This window comes from Heteronotia binoei, chromosome 6, assembly GCF_032191835.1.
Source record: "Heteronotia binoei isolate CCM8104 ecotype False Entrance Well chromosome 6, APGP_CSIRO_Hbin_v1, whole genome shotgun sequence".
Classification (NCBI taxonomy): Eukaryota; Metazoa; Chordata; class Lepidosauria; order Squamata; family Gekkonidae; genus Heteronotia; species Heteronotia binoei.
In genome coordinates this window covers 15,701,222-15,723,077 of record NC_083228.1, presented here as the reverse complement: position 1 = coordinate 15,723,077, position 21,856 = coordinate 15,701,222, and the positions used below count along the sequence as shown (strand labels likewise).

The following is a 21,856-nucleotide window of genomic DNA, read 5'->3' as shown; positions in this document are numbered from 1 at the left end:
GCCATCGAGACCACGCACCCGATAGACGTCACGGAAGATCACTCTCTAGGGACAGACATCTGGCGTCCCCTAGAATGAAGCACCGGTACCAGACATCCCCATACCGGGAGAAGACCACACGATACCGTGAGCGATCCTTCAGTAGAGACGAGGGGAGTCGGTACTATAGCAGATCACGCTCTCCATCCCGCTGCTCCTATCCGCGCTATACGCCGTCAAGATCCCCTTCTATAGAATCCTACCGCACCCGTAGACACCGTGACTCACGGCACCAGGATGTGGGACATCGAGAAGGGTACCACGGCCGGTATCAACGACACGACTCGTCTAGGTACCAACAACAGGACCCGGCACGGTACCAGCAGCAGAAGGAATTGGGCCGGTACCAACCACAGGATTCAGCACGGTACCAACAACAGCACAGCCCAACACAGTACCAACAACAGCAAAGTCAAGCACGGTACCAACAGCAGCAAAGTCCAGCACGGTACCAACAGCAGCAAAGTCCAGCACGGTACCAACAACAAAGTCCAGCACGGTACCAACGCCACCTGTCATCTCGCTCCGAACATGCGGTATCGCCTCGCCATCGAGTTCCAGTCTCTCCTACACCGTCAACATCCAAGCAAACTAAACCGCCCTTACCACCGGATCCCGAGGATCCACGGGACGAAGACGAGTCAGACCTTGAGGCTTCAGACTCTTCACAGTCCTTATCTCAGCCGGCCTCCCCAGCCTCTGACATAGTCAAGCCTGCAGATCTCTCTCCCTCAGAAGGGGCCAAGTCCTATTTGGACCTCATAACCGACATGGCCACAACTTTGAACATTAAGTTAACCACCGACCTTCCCAAGGTTACCGATGTCGTCCACGATTTGATCAATGCAGACCTACCTGCTACTTCATCATTGCCCATGCTTCCAGTCCACTTAGAGGCCCTCAAAGAGGCCTGGGATAAGCCAGCCTCTATACCACCAACATCCAAACGTGTCGAGTCACTGTACAAAATTCACGCCCCGGAGTCAAAATTTTTGTTTAACCATCCAGCGCCTAACTCTATGATTGTGCATTCGTCGTCAAAAACTAAGCAAACACGCCACCCTGTACCACCGGAGAAAGAGGGGCGTAAACTAGATACACTGGGGAGAAAACTTTATTCAATCTCCACAGCATCAGTAAAAATTAATAATTACATGGCTCATTTTGCGGCATATGCACACAACATTGCTACACAGCTCACCACTCTGGTACCATCGCTACCTGAAACATCACAACGACAAGCCACCAAACTGCTAAGAGAGCTCAATCGTCTTAGCAAGCAACAGATTAACACTGTTCGCCACTCAGTCGGATGCACATCCAGATCAATGGCAACCGCAATAGCTCTCAGGAGACACGCCTGGCTTCGCTCGTCCTCCTTACAACAGGACATTAAGTATAAAATAGAAGATCTCCCATTTGATGGGCAGGGCCTGTTTAATGCCACCACGGATGACATCCTTACCACCGTGGATGACAGTAGGAAGAGAGCGAAACGACTGGGGGTAACCCAACAGCAACCTCAGGGTAACAGGCAGAGACCTTGGAGGACCCCCTTTTACAAGCGCACCAGATCTCCTAAGCAATCTGATTACTGGAGAAGAAGGGCACCCCCTGCAAAGCAACCCTTTCAACAACGCCAAAGACCGCAAGCTCCCAAAAAGACCACTCCTCCAAACAAGCAGTCTCTTTGACTTCACCTCCTCCACTCCCAGACTCCTCCCCTTCCTATCGACCTGGCAGTCCATAACAACGGACTCTTGGGTTCTGCAAATTGTAAAGAAGGGTTACTTCATAGAGTTCACCTCACAACCAAAGAACTCGCATTTCCTCGTAACGCCCCCCTCACAGGCTCTAAAAGACGAAATCAACATCCTTCTGGCCAAACAGGCCATAGAGCCAATCCCCCCCCAATACCATCGCACGGGGTTTTACTCCCGGTACTTTCTGGTACCGAAGAGAGACGGGGGCCAGCGCCCAATCCTGGACTTACGCAGACTAAACAAATACATACTTCCCACAAAATTCCGTATGATTACCCTACAGTCCACACTGCCACTCATTCCCAAGGACGCGTGGATGGCCCTGATAGACCTGCAGGACGCGTACTTCCATATCACCATCAGCAGCTGCCACAGAAGATTCCTGAGGTTCGCCATAGGGGATGCCCACTACCAATTCAGGGCACTCCCCTTCGGCCTATCAACCGCACCAAGGGTCTTCACAAAATGTATGGCAGTGGTAGCAGCGTTCCTCCGTCAGCGGGGCATAGCCCTTTACCCCTATATAGACGATTGGTTGATAGTGGGAACCTCGGAAGAGCAGCTCAAGGAGCACGTTCAAATAACACTTCATCTCCTCACTACCCTAGGGTTGCAGGTCAACCACCAAAAGTCTCAACTCTCCCCCTCGCAGACAATACAATTCATCGGGGCATATCTATCCACCACAGACCATATGGCATACTTACCCATGGACAGGGTCACGACTATCCAAGCCCTGGCCAACAGTATAATCTCCCATCCGACACAAACAGCTCTCGTGTTTCAGCGCATGTTGGGTCTGATGGCAGCAACAACCGCTGTTCTCTCATATGCTCGGCTCCACATGCGACCTCTTCAACTGTGGTTCGTCAAAACCTTTCACCCACAGAGCCAATCACAACGGACGCTACTTTCAGCTCCCAACCACATTCTGCCATCCCTACAGTGGTGGACAAGCCAGCACAATCTTCTACAAGGAATGCCATTCCTGAAACAATCACCTTCAACTGTTGTCACCACAGATGCGTCGAGGTGGGGGTGGGGAGCTCACCTCGATTCTCTGATGGCCCAAGGTCAGTGGACGGCGAACGAAAAGCTCCTGCATATCAATTGTCTCGAGCTCCTTGCTGTTCACAGGTCACTGAAATCCTTCCTGCCATCTCTGCACGGTCGCCACATACAAATAGCATCGGACAATGTGGCGACTGTGTTTTATATCAATCGGCAAGGAGGGACCGCGTCCTCCCGTCTCTGCAAGATGGCACTATGCTTGTGGCATTGGAGCATCGCCCACAAAATCCATCTGACTGCAGTGCACCTACCAGGAGTGCAGAATACGCAAGCAGATACTCTGAGCAGGATGACAGTGAACGATCACGAATGGTCTATCAACAGGAAGTATCTCCTCCCTGTCTTCACTATGTTTGGTGTCCCAACCATAGATGTCTTTGCGTCCCCGGACAACGCTCAATGCGACATTTTCTACATGAGAGGCCCCCCATCCTCCCTGTCACCAGGGGATGCGTTCCTACAAACGTGGAACGGCCCACTTCATTTCCTTTTTCCACCGATCCCGCTCATAACAAGGACAATTCAGAAATTGCAGCTGGACCACACGAACTGTGTCTTGATCACTCCTTGGTGGCCGCGCCAGGCGTGGTTTACCACTCTACTCCTCCTATCCAACAGGACTTATCACTGCTTCCCGCAGGTACAGGATCTTCTGTCACAACAGAAGGGCAGGGTCCTACACCACAATCCTTCAGTCCTCAAATTAACAGCTTGGAGGATCAGTTTTTAGGTTTTCCTGACGATGTCAGACACATCCTTCTAAACGCCAGGAAGCCTTCTACTAGGAAATCCTACACTGCCAAATGGAAACGCTTTACTCAATATGCCATGCGCAATAATTTCCACCCTGCGTCCTCCTCCATCTCGCAGATCCTTACTTACACCGTCTCTCTTTCGGAATCTGGCCTCACTTACTCCTCACTTAAGGTGCATCTGGCCGCCATCTCCGCCTTCCACCAGAGCATAGAGGGCCGCACAGTATTCGCACATCCTGTTACGTAATCCTTCTTGAAGGGAATTCTCCACCTTAAACCGCCGACGAGGCAATTCTGCCCTACATGGAGTCTATCTGTCGTGCTCAGTCAATTGATGAAGCCCCCCTTCGAACCAATGGGGTCTATCCCCATGCACCTTTTATCGTGGAAAACAGCCCTGCTAGTTGCACTCACCTCAGCTAAAAGGGCCAGTGACATTTGCGCTTTTCGATCTGATCCGCCCTACACTGTCTTTCATCACGACAGAGTGGTTCTGAGGCCGGACCCAAACTTCTTACCTAAGGTGGTGTCACCCTTCCACCTCCAAAGTGTAACCACTTTGCCATCCTTTTTCCAACACCCCTCGGACTCGGGACAGAAATCTCTCCATAACCTCGACGTGCGTCGAGCCCTTGCCTTCTATTTGGACAGGACTGCTGCATTCCGTAAAGATACCGCATTGTTCGTTTCCTACGGAACCCACAAGAAGGGACAGAAACTCTCTATACAGAGACTGTCTAAGTGGCTGGTTGAGGCTATATCACTTTGTTACAAGTTAGCTAAACAACCAGTTCCAGAACCTCTAAGGGGACACTCTACTAGGGCACTAGCCACATCCTCCGCCTTTGCGAGGGGCATACCCGTTGAAGACATCTGTGCAGCAGCAGTGTGGTCTTCATCGTCCACCTTCGCCACGCATTATGCTATGGACATTCATGCAAGGCGAGATTCTTCCTTCGGGCAAGCCGTACTCCGCTCCATTTTCAACTGAGATGCCATGCTCTCCAATGGTGAGTGGGAGTACCTTTACTCATCTGTTATGTATAACCTAACTTCTGAAATTTCTCTTTCAGAAACAGCACCCACCTCCGTGCAGGTTAGCTTATCAGTCACCCATGTGTGGGACTGCACAGAGACCACGAAGAAGATAAACAGGTTGCTTACCTGTAACTTATGATCTTCGAGTGGTCATCTGTGCAGTCACACACGCCCACCCATCCGTCCCCGCTGCTGTTTATGCGATTCTACATTTCTCAGACTATCTTGCACTTAACAGCGGCTGGAAAGAAACTGGTGGGTGGAGCGCCTTCCCCCCGCTCCAGGCATGCGCAGTGGATGCCTGCTCCCCAGGGCGGGAGGAAGTGCGCGCCAAAAATAACGCCTAAGGCTAGCTTTGAATTCTCCGAGGTCGGGTTCGTTCCAGCGGGAAAACCCATGTGTGTGACTGCACAGATGGCCACTCGAAGATCATAAGTTACAGGTAAGCAACCTGTTTTTCTCTCAAGGCTATTCTGCTCAAGAGCAGTACTGGGAGAGCTCTCTTAGCCCCACCTACCTCACAGAATGTCTTGTTGGGGGAAGGGAAGAGAAAGCAGATTTGTAAACCACTCTGAGACTCCTTTGGTTAGCAAAGGGCGGAGTATAAATCCAATCTCTTCTTCTCTCCTTCTTTCCTTAGAACACTTGCTGTATGTCTGTGCAGTTTGGGAGCATTCAGGGGGTGTAGTGGGAAGTGAAACTGACTTGACCTCTCCTCCCAGATGTGGAGGTATGCAGCTAAGATAAGACACATTGTTGTATGCAAAACATTTGCAGGGAGTTACTGCAGGCACATGAGAAGATATGATTCACTGGAAAGGTAATGATTCCAGAAGAAGAGTTAGATTGATATCCTGCCCTGCACGTGGAGTCTGAGAGCGGCTTACAGTCTCCTTTCCTTCCTCTCCCCACAACAGACACACTGTGGGAATGAGAGAGCTCTGAGAGAACTGTGACCGACCCAAGGTCACCCAGCTGGCTGCATGTGAAGGAGTGGGGATCAAACCTGGTTCTTCATATTAGAATCCACCATTCGTAACCACTACACCGAACTGGCTCTAGGAAAAGTTGAAAGCAGCAGGAAAACATGACTCTGTCAAGGAAGCCCTGGCCTTCAGTTTGCAAGAACTTGAACAAGGCTGTTAACAATTGGACATTTTGGAGTTCAGTCATTCATAGGGTTGTCCTGAGTCAGAAGTGATTTGACCCTTAACACAAGCAGAGTGCAAGCTTGGACAGTAGGATTTTTCCTTTAAAGGAGAGCAATAGGATTTTTCCTTTAAGCCAAACTGAAGTTTATTATGGATCCAAGTGGCTCTTATATAATATATTATATTATATTTAGAACTGTTGCTTGCCATTCCATTTTTGTCTGATGAAGTCTGCTTAGAGCATATGAAAGCTTTCATTCTGAATAAAACTTAGCTGGTCTTAAAGGTTCAGCTTGTCTACTGTTTTCTTCTGAAGTTTATTACGTGTACCTAGCCTTTCTTTTACAAAACAGAAATCCAAGGCGGCTAGCAAGGAAATGGGCGGCAGCAGTCCAGTGGAAGGGTCCTTACTCTCTGTGTGTGTCTTCTGCTGCATGGTTAAATGCAGGCAGAAAATTGTGGCAGACAGGTGGACTTTCCCATCTCAACCTGTGCATTTTTCCAGCGGCTGGCCACTAACGGTGTCCTATGTGGGGACCTAGCGGCCATCCCTTTCTCTTCTACGCATTGTGCCAACTTTCTTATTAACATCTTTATGACCCTAGTGACTTAGCTTTGGGAGTCAATGCGCCCAAACATGAGAAAGGTTATGGACTCCAAGAGTTGTCCTCTCTGTGTTGAGGATAGATGTCAGACTCGCTTGGAAAGAAGGAACCATCATTGCCTCTGACATAGAATTTTTTGAGCCGGAGTGCTCTGTATAATGAGATGGGGTGAGGCAGGATCTGGTAAAGGTGTGTTGTCATTCATGCCTCTAACACAGAGCTCAGGGTCAACACTCCCTGTAAGCTGTAGAGTCTTGTAAGCAAAAATTCTCTTGTGAGCTATGTGCATCAGAGTTGTGAGCTCCTGCATAAATTAGCTTGCTCTGGGACCATTTTTCCTGAGCTAAGAAAAAAAAATGTGTGAGCCACAGGCCATAAAACTGTGAGCTAGCTCACACAAACTCAGCTTAGAGGGAACACTTCTCGGGGTGCTCCTTGGAGTAAGCATCTCTATTAAATAATGGTTTTGATCTAATTTGATAATTTTGTAATTATGATATTGTTTAGCTTGGATGTGTTTTATTTAATCCTCTTGTAAAGTTTTTAAGCCGCCCTGAGCCCTGCTTGCGGGATAGGGCGGGGTATAAATAGAAAAATTAAATTAAATTGCGGGATGTGGGATGTCTTGTGTTTTGTTTGAAAATGGAGATTTGCTTTCTAAATCCCATAAAATGAAGTCTCATAAAAGATTTGAACTTTATTTAAAATTATGGAAATCATTAAAATGAAGCGTTAGTTGTCAAGTAGGATACACCTGAGAGATCACTGTAGCCTTGGATTGGCAGGAGACATGCTTTACCTCTCTGGAAGGAAGAAATTTAAAGAAAACCAAATTACCTTCTGCCTTGTATTCTGTCTCCTTCCTTCCTCTTCCAAATGTCAGTTTATGGTTTAGATAAATGTCAAATGTTCCTCTTTCTCCCCACTCTGATATGAGTCTTCTCAGCATAATCCAGGGTAATTTCCCCCCACTCTCTCTGAAGATTACCTTGTTCTTTCTTGCACTTTCTAATCAGGAAACCATCCTGAGGTATAGGATGAACTTGACAGCCATACATGCTTTCCTGATGGATTAATTTCATATAATAACTGAAGAGGGAGAATGGGCTGAGCTTAGTGCTCATACTTCGATGCTGTAATTCATTCTAACAACTTGTAAGCATAAAAAAGGAGCCTGCTATTGTTATATCTTCAACTATATTTTGGGGGTGTACATGGGTTGCATTGATAGCTTTTATCAAAGACCTTGTCTTAAATATTGTTGGACCCGAGTAAATTTGAACCATTGGTTGTGACATCTACTCAGCCAGTTCGGTGTAGTGGTTAAGAACGCACACTGTTATCTGGGAGAACCGGGTTTGATTCCCCACTCTTCCACTTGCAGCTGCCGGAATGGCCTTGGGTCAGCCATAGCTCTGGCAGAGTTGTCCTTGAAGGGGCAGCTTCTGTGAGAGCTCTCTCAGCCCCACCTACCTCACAGGGGGTCTGTTGTGGGGGAGGAAGATAAAGGAGATTGTGAACTGCTCTGAGACTCTTTAAGATTCAAAGTGAAGGGCAGGATATAAATCCAATACCATCTTCTTCATTAGGAATCATCCACCTACACAGAAAGGAATGATTAAATATAAATCAGTGGAGGAGGGCAGAGGCAAGAGATGCCCCTGGGCACCATTTGTTCTTGTGCTAGGTGCATATGCAAAAGCACAAGGAAAAGGGATTGACTGGAATTGTGTGGACCCACAGTATAATTGAAGGTAGGATGAGCAAGGCTGCTGGCTCACATCAAGTAGGGCTATGTCAAACTGGACAAAAAAGTCTTTGCCTTCTCGCAGAAGACAATCGAGACACAGTTCTTTCATGAAGCATGAATGGCACCCGATGCAATGTGTAGTCTTTCAGTCCTGTCCCTTTATCCAGAGAATTCTTCAGCTCATAGTTCTTGGGAGCTCTGCCCGTTTTCTGCACTAGCCTATGGCCGCAGTCCTAATACTGATAAAGTGCAATGCTGTCATCTAATATGGGTGAACTTAGAGCTGGTAGGCGGGCTAGAGTAAGGCCCCACCCATACTGCTACGGTATCGCAAAGCTACCATATTCCATTAACATTAGGGTGTGGTGTTACTCTGTCTACACGCATCTCCTTAAAAGTAAGTCCAAAGGAGTTACCTGAACCTTTTCACACCTTCCATTCATTCCTGTATTAAGTCATTTGTGGCAAGTTGGTAGCATGAAAGGCAATAATTATCTCTTCATTCTTCTTTCATTCCCCAGAGAGCACTGCGATCTAGTTCACAAAATCTTCTGGAAATCTCTGGGCCTAAGGAGGCCAAACTAAAAACAACTAGGGAGCAGGCCTTCTCTATAAAGCCACCCCAATGGTGGAATCAGCTACCAGAGGAGGTGCGGGCCCTATGGGATCTTAATCAGTTCCGTAGAGCTTGCAAAACCGCCCTCTTCCAACTAGCCTTTTAGGATGAAACCTAGAAACAATATTAAGCCATTTGTACAAACTGAGACTGTAGCACCATTTAGTTATACTGTTTTTATATTAATTATTTTAATGTTTAATTTATATATTGTATTTAATTGTATTATTTTGTTTATTGACTGTACTATCTTGTTTTAATGTCATAACATGATATTTCTATATCATGCCTTTGTAAGCCACCCTGAGCCTGCCTTGGCGGGGAGGGTGGGATATAAATAAAAATTTATTATTATTATTATTATTATTATTATTCACAAAAGTGTATTTATTTACTTGGTTGAATGGGGGAAAGTCTTGCTGATCACAGACAAGGGGCTATTACACGCCTGATCTCTGTGGCCAGGAATTTATTTAATCTGATTTATCACTCTCCTCAACGGAGTGGTTCACAATAGACACAACATAGTGATAAAACTTAAAAATAAATAAACTAGTAAATACAGTAAAACAGAACTTAATTTAAAAATTCAACTGGGCATCAGCTCTGGAACAAATCTAAACAGGCAGCTGGCACAACCACTCTCTTGGTTAATTCAGCTCTGCACAGAACAAGGCAGCCTTGTGTGCCCTATGGAAACTTAATAGCTCCCACAGGGCATGAACCTCCTTGGGAGCTGGTTCCAGAGAGCTGGGGCAACCCCCAAGTAGGCCCTTGCCCTAGTGCAGGGATGGCCAAACTTGCTAAATGTAAGAGCCACATAGAATAAATGTCAGATGTTTTGAGAGCTGAAAGATATGAACGTCAGATGTTTGAGATCTGAAAGGAAAGAGGAGGAAGAGGTGAAAAGAAAGCAACTTTAACTTTAAATACGATCTCCAAGCTGCTGGCTGGCTTGGCTTGGAGAAGTGATTTCAAGAGACAAATGGCTTCTCTAAGGTGGCCAACAGGGCAGTGGGGGCTTCAAAAGCAGCACAATATGTGTGAAAGAGCCACATTTGGCTCTTGAGCCACAGTTTGGCCACCCCTGTCCTACCGGATAACAAATGGGCTATTTGTGGACCAGGAATCTGAAGTAGGCCCTGTAATGAGGACTGAGGAGGGTCATATTGGGACATGTGGTCCCGAAGGTATGAAGGTCCCAGAATTTTTAGGGTGGGGTGTCAAAACATGCAGCCCGCTGGACGGATTGGGCTCATGCAGGGCCCAAATCCGGCCAGCAAGCAACTTCCTTCTCCTGCTTTGTTTTCTAGGGCTGCTACTGTAGCTGCACCCTAGTTTGCTTTCCCTCCCAGCTCCCTCAGTGCTTCCTGCATCATGGCAGTTGATGCCTTCAGTCTTGTCCCTTTATGCAGATTGGGGTGAAGCAGTTGAAAGGGTCTTCTGGTGTACAAGAGAGGTGCCGGCTGAGTTAGGTGATTCTTATCCTCTGCCTTCCCATTTCTTCTTTTTTACCGGAATCACCTTAGCAATGCAGAATCTTAATTATCTTGGATGTCGCTGCCAGTGGTGTTTTAGCGTGCGGGAAGTCTGCCCAGATTTCTCAGCATTTGATGCTTTAATAAACATATGGTTTATAATATAATTTGAAAGTGACTCTTGTGTTGCCAAAGCGTGGCAGTCTTCTACAGAGAGAAATTAACCCTGTAGCGTGTCCTCAGATTGAGATATACCAGCAGCTACATTTAAATTCACCAAGCAGTGAGCCTTAGAAAAAAGACTGATCTTTTTTTAAAGCTGAATTCCTTTTTCATATAATAGGAGGAGCTGATGGTTAAACGGTGACACATTGGAACAATTCCAAACCACTGTTTTACTGACTTTAACCCCCCCTCCCCCCTAAATAAATGGGCTCTTGTAAAGAAAGGCCTGTTGTATCTTTAAAAATCAGGAAGTGTATATAAGGGGAGAACTGTCAACTGGTGTATGCCAGACATTGGTTTTGTTCCCGGGGAGGGGGGCTGTGGTTCAGTCAGTCGGCATCTTCTGGTCTAAAGTAGGGAGGGAAAACAAGGAGAGAACGTGAAGTCGTTTTTACATGCTGTTGCACCTTCTGGAAACTTGATTATCCTGTCATCTTTCTCTGATGGATAGAGTGATCCGGCGGTTTTGCGTCACGTGCTGAGTTTGTTTGGTTTGATGGTCTGTCAGGATTAGATTTAGAAACTCTCCAACATCATTTCACCCCCTGCTTCTCTTGCACGCTACTCCCTGTGCCGTCAAGCATGCCCAGTGTTTGCATTTGAGGGAAGATCAATTTATTGCATCAAGCGGTCATTACTTAACAGGAGTTCTGAGCAGACTTCTTCTTCCTGGGGTGTTTGTTTGTGTCTCTGCAAATCAAATCCCTTTGACTGAGAGATCTCAGCTGCATTATATGCTGAGCTCTTTGTATCCTCTGGACAATCCAGTTCTTGAGCCAGATTCCTGGGCGAAATGCCCGTTACAGTGAGCAAGACTCTTGCTGATACAGGTCTTTAGGGACCAGAACTCAAAACTCTTGTTTCATGTAAGCAATCACTCACGGGCTAACCTTGGTAGAACTCCCCCGAGTAATTTCCCCGGCAAGTGGCAAACAGTGTTGTGTAAACGAGGTCTCCTTCCTGAGAAATAAAATTTGTTTTCAAATGAGGGTTTTTAAAAAATGGGATCTGTCACTATTCTGTCACCTTTTAGGTGGCAAGATAGATGTAGTCTAGGTTTTATGCCATTGTACCGCTTTGTTTCAAGTCTAGTTGCCAACCAATGCAGTGTTAATAGGAGACAGATAAGACATAGTGCTAGTAGCTGTTTTTCTTGTTACCCAGCCCCCATTTTGTGGTCCCTTGTTTTCAGAGGTCCAATACAATCAGCCCTCTGTTTTGGACTTGATTGTACTGCTGGTGTAATTGTGATATTGGGTTATTGATTCAGATTCTTCTTCCTTAGCAGCGCAACTTCCATGGATATTTTGCCATGTGAAATGTCTTTCTTAGGGTGTCCCTGATGCCAAGATTGCTGTGATGAGGGACATTCCAGAGTGACAGATGATGGAAGTGTCAAGAGACCTTACATATCTCTCTGGGCTCTAACCTGGATGGCCCAGGTTAGCTGAATCTAAGGAGGGTTGGCCCTGGTTAGTACTTGAATGGAGATCACCAAGGAAGTTCAGGGTTGCCATGCAAAGGCAGGCAATGACGAACTACCCCTATTCACCCCTTGATTTGAAAACCCTAGGTGGCTGCCATAAGCCAGATGTGACTTGGTAGCACTTTCTACCACCGCTACCACTACGTATTTCTCTGCAGCATCCATAGAGAGACATCACTTCCCCGATAAGCCCTTCTGCTAGTTGCTTTCCCCCATTTTTCAGTACTGCAGAGCTGACTTGTAAGGACATAGCAGGTACGTAAGCCGTATAAAGTTTATTCGGAAGAGATCTCTTAAAAATTGTTGGTACTATATAGTTCTAGAACTCTGCAAGAGAGGCCTCTGGATCCTGATCGCAAAAAGATGTATGTGGCTAGTTGCCTTTTGGACTTAACTTGCAAAACATTTTCTGTTACCTTGCCTGAGAGTTCGCTAGTTCGTCAAAAGGAAATGAAGGAAGGCTGTTTTAATGCTGGGCTAGCAAAGATGGCATGTAGTGGGAATGACCATTTTTGAAGAGAAATTGTCCAGGAGTTGGATCTGTCGGCCCTTTCCTGTCCTTGATGGAACTTCCCTGAATAATCCCGTCCCTTTTTCTGTCTTTGCCTGGGAGGGGAGAGTACCCCCACAGCCAGCTGGCTGCTGGGTTGACCATTGACACTTCTACCTCCGCTGTGGGGATCTGCGTCCAACGGAGGAAACCAAACAAGAGTGACCCTCCAACCACACCTGACGAGGCCACCCATCCCTCTTCGGAGGAGCAGCAGAGACCGATCCGGAAGCTGATCATAGGGGGCGGGGATGCAGGGGACGGGCATTTAAGGGACAGGAACAAGCCACACCGGGGAGGAAGAGCTTGGTCCCTGAAATGTGAGAGATTCCCAGAGAGAAAGAGAGGCAAGAGCAGGAGCCAGGCGGAGACTCAGGTGCCTTGAACCCCTCCACTGGCTCGGTCTGAGGTGTGGCTCCCCAACCCTTACGGAAGTCCTGGAACCACCTCCCACAACCCCCGGCCGAAGAAATTGGACAGAAATGTATTACATAAATGGGAGCAGGCGTGCTTCTTGTTTTTTTTTTTTTTGTAAAGCTGAAGTTCCAAAGTTGCAGTCACAGTTTGGTTTTAAGAAGGAAGCGGAGGAATTTACCTCCAGTGCTCCATAAGGGAAAGGTCGAAATGCTGACGGCTATGACAAAGTCCAGCGCCATAATCTGTCACCAGATAAGGGAGACTATAGGGCTTGTGGCCGTCAACAAAGCACGGCAGCCTCTATTCACAGTGTCAGTTTGAGAAGACAGGAGGTGCGACCCAAAGGAGAAGAACTATCAGCAGCTGCCAGTCTGCCAGACGCTGAAGGTTAAATGTCTTCTCTTGAATTAAATTGAGACGTATTTGCTGGAGGTTGTGTCTTGAAATCCAGATTCAGCCCTTTTAAAAACAATCTTCTATGTTGCTGCTTCAGGAGGCAGATTGTGCGGAAGGGCAAGTTTTGTGCAACGTTTGATGAACGCTGGAGTTTTGGGGTATTTTGCTGCCCATGTACTCCCTGAAGCAGTTCACAGCACAAAAGAAATGTTCTTTCCAACTTAATGCTCTGGGATCACAGAACTGTGTTGGTTGTCTACAGTAAATAGGGTTGCCAGCTTCCCAGAATTGCAGCAGATTCCCCTGGTGGAACTGGCTGCTTTGGAGGGTGGAGTGTAAGACATCATATCCTGCTGAGGTTCTTTTCTTCCCCAAACCCTTTCCACAGGCTCCACCCCCAAAATGGCCATTAATTTTCTAGGCCAGATGTGGCAACCCTAAGAGTAAAACAGAAGACATGGCATATTGGGGGGGGGGGGAAGTCCCACAGAGTTTGCAGCGCTTTGTTGCTGTGTGTGTCCAACAGTGGCTATTAGTCACAGCAATTGTTGGAACTCTCCGTCTGGGGTATTGATGCTCTGTATTCTTGGTGCTTGGGGGGTGGGGAAAGCAACAGTGGGAGGGCTTCTAGTGTCTTGGATCCACTGATGGACCTCCTGATGGCACCTGATTTTTTTGGGCACTGCATGACACAGTGTTGGACTGGATGGGCCATTGGCCTGATCCAACATGGCTTCTCTTATGTTCTTATATGTGCGGGAATGCATATATTCTTTCAGTATTTTGTGAAGTCACTATTTGCCGGCATTGATTGATCTCATTGCACCTGTTGTCTTCTTTGCTATCCCTTTCATATCTGAAATCCCCTAAAATTTTAGCACCACTGAAAGTTACTATTTGTTCTTATTCCTCTAGTAATGATGGTGGTAGACTTTTGGCACGCACTCTGGCTTTCAAACTTTTTTGGATTGTTTTGACAGCTATGAGCTTGGTTTACATATGCTCCTTGTCATAATCATTTTGATTTCTCTTAATCCTTCTGGCTCCTCTCGCTTGTTTTGATAATTGCATAGAACGTGTACTAACATTTAATGACAAATGATGACATTATCACAATATATTACATTACAATAAATTGTTTTAAACGACAATTGCATAGAACGTTTTCAATATACATCCTCCGCAGTGTGTTCTAGATGCGATTTTGCTAGATCAAACTAATCCCCTCCATCTTGCTTCTCTGTAAAACTTAAATCTTCCTGCTTATTGCTTCTCAATTTTACATGGTTGCCAGCTGTTACTGCTGCATTTGTTTTAAAGAGAGCCTAAGTACAAGTGCACACAAAACATTAATAAAACAGCAGAATCTAATAGCGACAGAATTTATCTTCACCTTCCCAGGTTAGTTTTGGGGTTTTTTTTCTTTTCCTTTTGATTCTTCATCTTCACTGTTTTATTTATGTTGTCTGATTAGATTGTACTGTGAAATCAGACTCTTGTTCTTTTTAATGTTTCTATGGCGCCTGTTGGTTGTTTCAGATGCTTGATAAATATTTCAGACTCCCATAATGCTTGTCAAGTTTGATTGGGGTGGGCAGGTGAAGGGTTGAATTCACAACCTGAGATGAATTTCTTAGGGTCTAATACAAATATTAAATAACTCTGCATGCATGTACTCACACGTGCATGCACAGTCTGTCTTATTTTATGTGTGCAATCTCATGAATCATAAAAGAACAAATTCTGTTTTGTTTTTGAGATGGTGTTGGAGCCTGTGTCTCTCCCTGAGCCTAGGTGAAGGGTCTCCTTTCCCCGTCCCTTCATACTTCAGCTCTGTTTTGAGGATGAATGGAAAAGAAATTATAATGAGGAAATCCAAATATGCAGGCAGGTTGCTTCTAAGAATTTGACCCTTCCCACTTCCTCTCAGTGCTTTGAGACCGTATTTACTTAGGGAGGGGGGTATAGAAGTAGGGAACTCTTTCCTTTCCTTCTCAACCTAAGAGCTGTGACCCCTTCTTCCAAATCTAACTCCTACATAAGAGGAACTTTGCTGGATCAGACCATAGGGCCATCTAACCTGTCATTGTGTTTTCCATAGGGACTGTGACGGAACAGCCCTGGTTTGCCTACCAGAGCCCGTTCCCCTTTTTGGAAGGAGCTATTTCTCCTCCGGCCACTTGGGCTCGCTGCCACCACCTGCTCAGTCTAGGGGTTCGGATTGAGAGGAACAGGACTCCCAATCCCCCTCTCCAGCTCTGAGGCCAGGCCTCAAGGTCCTCTGCCACCCTGTACTTGGGTATCACAGAGACCACAGCACTTCTTCGGGGAATCCCTGGAGGATTGGCCCCTTATTCAACTACAAGGAGAGAGGTTGTCAGTCTGTGGGCTCCTGACTGTGGGAGAGGCCTTCTCAAGAGCAGAGGAAGAGTGGACAACAGGCAGTCAGACCGAGGAAGTCATCCACAAGGCAGGGCAAGTTTAGACCAGGGACGGGAGGATGCGTTTAAATCCACCTTTTATTTGTCATTCTGGTTGCTGCTCGGGTGCTGTGCTAAACTTTTACAGGCAACTGCTTTTGTTTGTTTGTTTTCTTTTCTTTTCTTTTCTTTTTCTCTTCTAATTAAATATTTTTACTGTTTTGAATGCTGGCAGTCAAATTTTGTACCACATAGATCCCCAACCGCTTTAGACCACGCTTTATGAAGGGGGCCCTGGGGAAAGGGGGAAGGCCTGTAGTTGGATAAGGTGCCTGTCCTCCAGGGGTTCCCCGAAGAAGTGCTGTGGTCTCTGTGATACCCAAGTACAGGGTGGCAGAGGACCTTGAGGCCTGGCCTCAGAGCTGGAGAGGGGGATTGGGAGTCCTGTTCCTCTCAATCCGAACCCCTAGACTGAGCAGGTGGTGGCAGCGAGCCCAAGTGGCCAGAGGAGAAATAGCTCCCTCCAAAAAGGGGAATGGGGTCTGGTAGGCAAACCAGGGCCGTTCCGTCACAGGGACCAATGAGGCGCTCCTAGAAAATACCCAAATAAGGCATAAAGGCAACCGTCTTTTCCCCACTGTTTCCTCCTAGCAACTGGCATTCAGAAATACGTCGTATTTAAACATGGAGATTCTTTGCTACTGTTTCTAATAGCTTCTTCCTTCCACAGATTTGTCTAATACCCTTTTGAATCCATCTAACATAATGGCTTTTATATGGTAGCAAAAATCCCATAAAACTGCATGAGGAAGTATTTCCTTCCTTTTGTCCTAAATCTATATCCATGAGCTTACTTGGGTAACTTTTTATTCTAGCATTATGGAAAGAGAGGAAAAGGCTTCTCTGCTCAGTTTCTTCACACGATGGATCACTGTTTATATTCCAGGGGAACTGGTGGGGGGAAGCGCGAGAATAAGAAAAGCTTCTGAAACATATCACCATTGGTGCACCCAGCTATTAAGAATCAAAATAGCAACTGTGTTGGCTTTTCTGGGGTTCTGTTCTATTTCTTCATCACACCATAGAACATGAGAATGTTGAAAAATTAGAATGAATTGTTCAGCTAGGTTTTTTAATGGATGCTGATTATTGATTTTAATGCTGATTATTGGTTTCAGTGCTTTAGGTTTGATTGAAATTTTCTGGTCTCATACATATACAGAAATGGCTTAGGATCTGTTATGAGCCTGCCCAATCTTTCAAATCATATTCTGGGGCTCTTCTGTACATATCCCGACCTTCTGAGGTCAGGACCTTTTCTGCGATTGCACCCAGGATGTGGAACACTTACTCTCCTGAGTGGTTTCCCTGGTGCCTTTTTTAGTAGGTTTCAGGTTGGAGAAATATGCTTTTGATTAAGTTGCTGCCGCACTTATTTATCACTTGGAAGATCATCTATGTCTGTTTCAGTGGCTCCTGATGTTTGTTTCATTTGTGGGTTTTGTTCTGTTTTCTTTCCTCCTGGTAAGTTGCCTTGGAAACATTTCTTTTCAAAGGTAGGGTAGAAATGATTTAAATAAATATGAACTTCTCGTTTGCATTCTGTCCAGGGGTGGGCAAATTGAGTGGTTGACAATTTAACATTGTCCAAGGCTCCTGAGCCCTGGCCTGGATAGGCCCAGACTAGCCCAATCTTATCAGCTCTAGGAAGCTTAAGTAGGGGCCGGCCCTGCTTAGTATTTGGATGGGAGACCACCCAGGAAGTCCAGGGTTGCTACACAGAAGCAGGCAATGGCAAACCAGCTTTGATCATCTCTTGCCTGGAAAGCCCTATGCAGTCACCATAAGTCAGCTGTGACTTGAAGGCACTTTCTACCACTACCAGAGTTTCTGAAAAGACTTCCAGAAGCAGCTGTGGAATACTGCTAATAGGAATACATGCATTCCTTTCCTGTAAGTCATCTTGAGAACTATTAAGTTTGAAAAGCAACTAATAAATGTAGTGATTTTTTTTAAAACACCTTTGGGCTTTAGGATGCTTGTGAGTGGCCAAAGGGCACTTGTAAAAATTCCAAGAAGCTCGGTAATTATTTTTCCGTTCTTGGTAATGAAAATGCAGTAACCGTTCTGATTTGCTTGTCTGCGTCACATGAATTGACAGACCAATGTCTAACCTTAGAACCTGAATCGTCAAAGTTTTGACTTCTACATTAACCTTTAAAACCCTTTTCTTAAAAAAATGTGTGCATCCTAAGGAGAGTAACTTTTTGCTCCGGGAAAGCCAGCTGCTTTACAGGTGGCCCAAGTTCCCTTGGCCTTATTTGTAATGCCGGACTCAAGTGTCTCTTCTGTTCTCCCTGCAGGTACTTGAAGATGCAGAAGCTCAACATTTGTTTCAATCAATTCTGCCTGATATGGTGAAGCTGGCCCTCTGTCTGCCTAGCATCTGCAGCCAGGTTAGATGGAGAGCTTACATATATTTTCTGCAGCAAATTAATTTCCTGGAAACGGTAATGAATGGTTGGGGTCAAGGCCTTATGTGGTCCCTGCCTAGCTGAGTTCAGGCCTAGGGAATACGCAGAACATCATGTCCTGTTTCTGAGCCTTGATTTGAGCTATATATCAAAACCTTGCATGGTGGGGGGGGGGGATGGTCTGGCCAGCCAGGCAACACTGACATTTGTTAGCTGATTTCTTTTGGTTCAAGTCTCAAACTTTGTGCTTAAGCTGCTCCTCGCTTTAGCATATTATGTAAAAATTTAGTGCAATAGAATGACAGCGTTTGCCCATAACACATCGTTCATAGGTTGTTAAAGGTTTTGATTGTGTGATCTCCCCATTGCATCTTGTTGAAATCATCAGGATGGTTCACACAAATAAGGTTGAGTTTCTGATCATAGCAGCTGGTCTTTTTGATATAGCCCCTCCCCCAAAAAATAGAATGGAATGTGACAAAAATTATGCATAGTTCTTTGCTGACATACATTAGTATGAAAACTGAGTTAAATAGAATATATTAGGGCTTTAAAAACATTTTAAAATGTAACAGTAGCAAAAGCAATTTTAGGCAGTTTTGTTAGCATTCTGTTTTCTGCTTTCAGGGAAATAAAAAAATAAATCAGTGAGCACATACCTCTCAACCAGGGGTGTCAAACGTGCAGCTCAGGGGCCAGATCAGGCCCTTGGAGGGTTCCTTTCAGGCCCGTGTGCAAGTCTGCTTTTTTCTCCCTCTCTTGCTTCCTTCTGTGTCACAGTTTGCTTTGCCAGGCACACTCAGTCTCACAGGAGCTACAGAGCAAAGTCGCGATTTTCTCCATTGGCTGAGGCTCCTCCCTTTGGGAGGAAGGTGGGGAAAAGAGAGCTTGCTTTGCCAGGCTCTCTCAATCGCACAGCAGAGCTACTGAGCAAAGCCTCTTTTCCTTCTATTGGCTGAGGCTCCGCCTCCTCCTCATCCCCTGGGGAGGGAGGGAAAGAACCAGAGCTTCCTTTGCCCAGTTCCCTCGGTCACACGGGAGAGATACAAAATCTTTAACTGCGTTTGTCTGTGTCTTTTATAAAGTATATATCTCCACTACCTGGCATTACATTTTATGACATACATGGCCCAGCCCGACAAGGTCTTATTTATGTCAGATCCTGCTCTTTGGCTACAAAGACTTATGTTGGAACTGAAGTCATTGGGTGCAGTAGTTAGATCTCGACCTGGCTCTGCATTGCCACAGAGCTCACTGTGTGGTCTATTCCAGCCACACACACACACACACAACCCACACAGGATTCTTATAAGAATAAAATGGGGGAAGCAACAGTGTTGATACATACCCCCGAGCTCCTTGAAGGAAGAGTGAGATAAATGCACAGATAAATTTTTTATCTCTGTTCAAACTTCAATGGAAGCCAAGGAAACTTCTTGAATTCTCAGGAGTTCAGAAAAACGTCATTTAACACTGAGTGAAATAAGAAAGACTGGCAAATCTGTAGACAAACTTCAAAGATTTTTCAGCAACTGTGAATGTGTCCAGTGCTGATTTGCCTCTAAATCCTTAATGGTAGTTTTTAAGTGACTCAACAGGATGGAGTCCTGTGTTGTTTCATGTTCAGCACATGCCTTACACAAATAAAGGTAGAAAGTTAACACCAGGTATTGGAAGCTCTTCATAAAATTACCAGCCGTGTTTTGTAGTAAAACTTCCTGTGGATTTTGTTGGAAGTTCGATCTTTTTTATTGTCTTTGCTCTTCTATAGTTGAAAGACATAAAGCCAGGAATTGTTCAGTTATTCTTTTACAGTGATATTGCTTGGTATGTCGTCTTGCGTTCTTGTTTTGCAGCTGTTAAGATGTGATTGCAATAATTGCCCATTTTCTCTAATCTGTATGACAGCGAGGCTGCAAAATACAGCTGTTGGCAATCTCTTGATGTTTCATTTTTCTTCCACTGTATCTTATATTCCATCTGTTCCTCCTATAGACACTTTTATTTTGTTCGAGATAGTGGTGCTTTGTTTGCCATTCTTTTTCGTTATTGACTAGAAATCTGCAGTTTGTCAAACGAGACTCTTCCCAATCATCTTGGATAAACAGCTCTTGACTTTAATGGTGCTGCTGATTTAACAACCCTCCCAGTGGCGCTGAATTACTTCTGCTCTAAATTAGTAAATGTAATTTTTGTGCTCCTTGTTTGGTTTTAGTTTATGGCATAGCTCAACTAATTACATCTTTCTGCCCTTTTGCTAGCCAATACCTCTGCTGAAACAAAAAATGAACCACTCCATCACGATGTCACAAGAGCAGACGGCTAGCTTGCTCGCAAATGCCTTCTTCTGCACTTTCCCACGACGTAATGCCAAGATGAAGTCGGAATATTCAAGCTATCCCGATATTAACTTCAACAGGTACAGTGGCGAATCTAAGCAGAACCTGCTTTCAGGGGTGTATGAATCTAAAACAGAAGCTTATTGGTCAAAATTAAATCACTGATTCACTTGGTGGGCTCCTAAAACCTTATTACAAACAGGAAATGATGCAAATCACATTATTTCAGAAGCACCCATTACTAGAGCTTGGGAAATATCATAAGCAAAGTAGATTTGTGCTTATATATGGACATGTTAGGGAGCTAATAAAACTAGCAGAACCAGAGATGGTGGAGGAAAAAGTTCAGAAACTACATTAATGATATTGATCGAAATCTGAGAGCAAGTATCCAATATAAGAGGTAGAACTCATGCATACGGTCATAGTCATTGGCATCTCCATTGAATAAATCCTGGGTAGCTCACGCCAGGCCAATATCTGTCAAAAAGAAGCAATACTGGGTGAGGTGGACTAGTTGTTTGACTATGTGGAACACAGCTTTATAGTTGGATGCCATTCATTGGATTCTTGAGATTCAGTGTTTTGATATTTCATTATAGATATGAATCTTTGTTTCAGCTCTTTTAGATGTACATAAAATGTGGTACAGAGACTCTTGGTTCCCGTTCATGAGAGAAATGTATTAGAGAAATGTATCTTTGGATTCAGTGTGAATTTATGTATGAATGAACATAGTGGATGGAAGAATTTCTGTCCACAGAAGCAGGACTTCCTCATCTTCCCCCCTAACCTGCTACTGCACAAAATGCCCCACAGAATGTTGCTTCTTGGGACGTCCAGGAATAGCTTGGAGGGGAAGTTGGAGATTTACAGCAGAGGGCAGAATCACAAAAATAATCTGTGCTTTGCATGGGTGGAAATTTTGTACCAGATCAAACTCTACATTTGCAACAGTCATATCTACTTGGAAACAAAAGGAGCAGGTTTGAAACTTATGCATTCTTGTTTGGGACTGTTTCTGCATATCCAAGGACACACAGAGATAATTTGCTAGAGAATTGAGCACCTAGAACTCTCTATATACAAGGACTGATTTTACTGTACAGAACAGTGTTTGCCCATGATATGGAAATCAAGAACATAATAAAGCCAAAGATGTTTAAGCCACAGAAACTTCTAGGGAAATTGTCATGAGCCCTGACGAGGAGGAGCTGGAAGGGTTAACAGATCTGGAAGAGCTGCCAGCCAGTTCCTCAGCTGAACAAACAGCAGCTGACCCA

The 21,856-nt window shown here is 45.3% G+C and overlaps 1 protein-coding gene across 1 annotated transcript in view; it reads left to right on the top strand.

Moving 5' to 3' along the window:
- The window catches only part of PARG (poly(ADP-ribose) glycohydrolase), a 120,640-nt gene that overhangs the window by 38,962 nt on the left and 59,822 nt on the right, over positions 1–21,856 (top strand). Inside the window, exons 8-9 of the mRNA XM_060241053.1 lie at positions 18,124–18,216; positions 20,496–20,653. Coding sequence (XP_060097036.1) covers positions 18,124–18,216; positions 20,496–20,653 — 251 coding nt within the window. The remainder of the gene's footprint in view (positions 1–18,123; positions 18,217–20,495; positions 20,654–21,856) is intronic.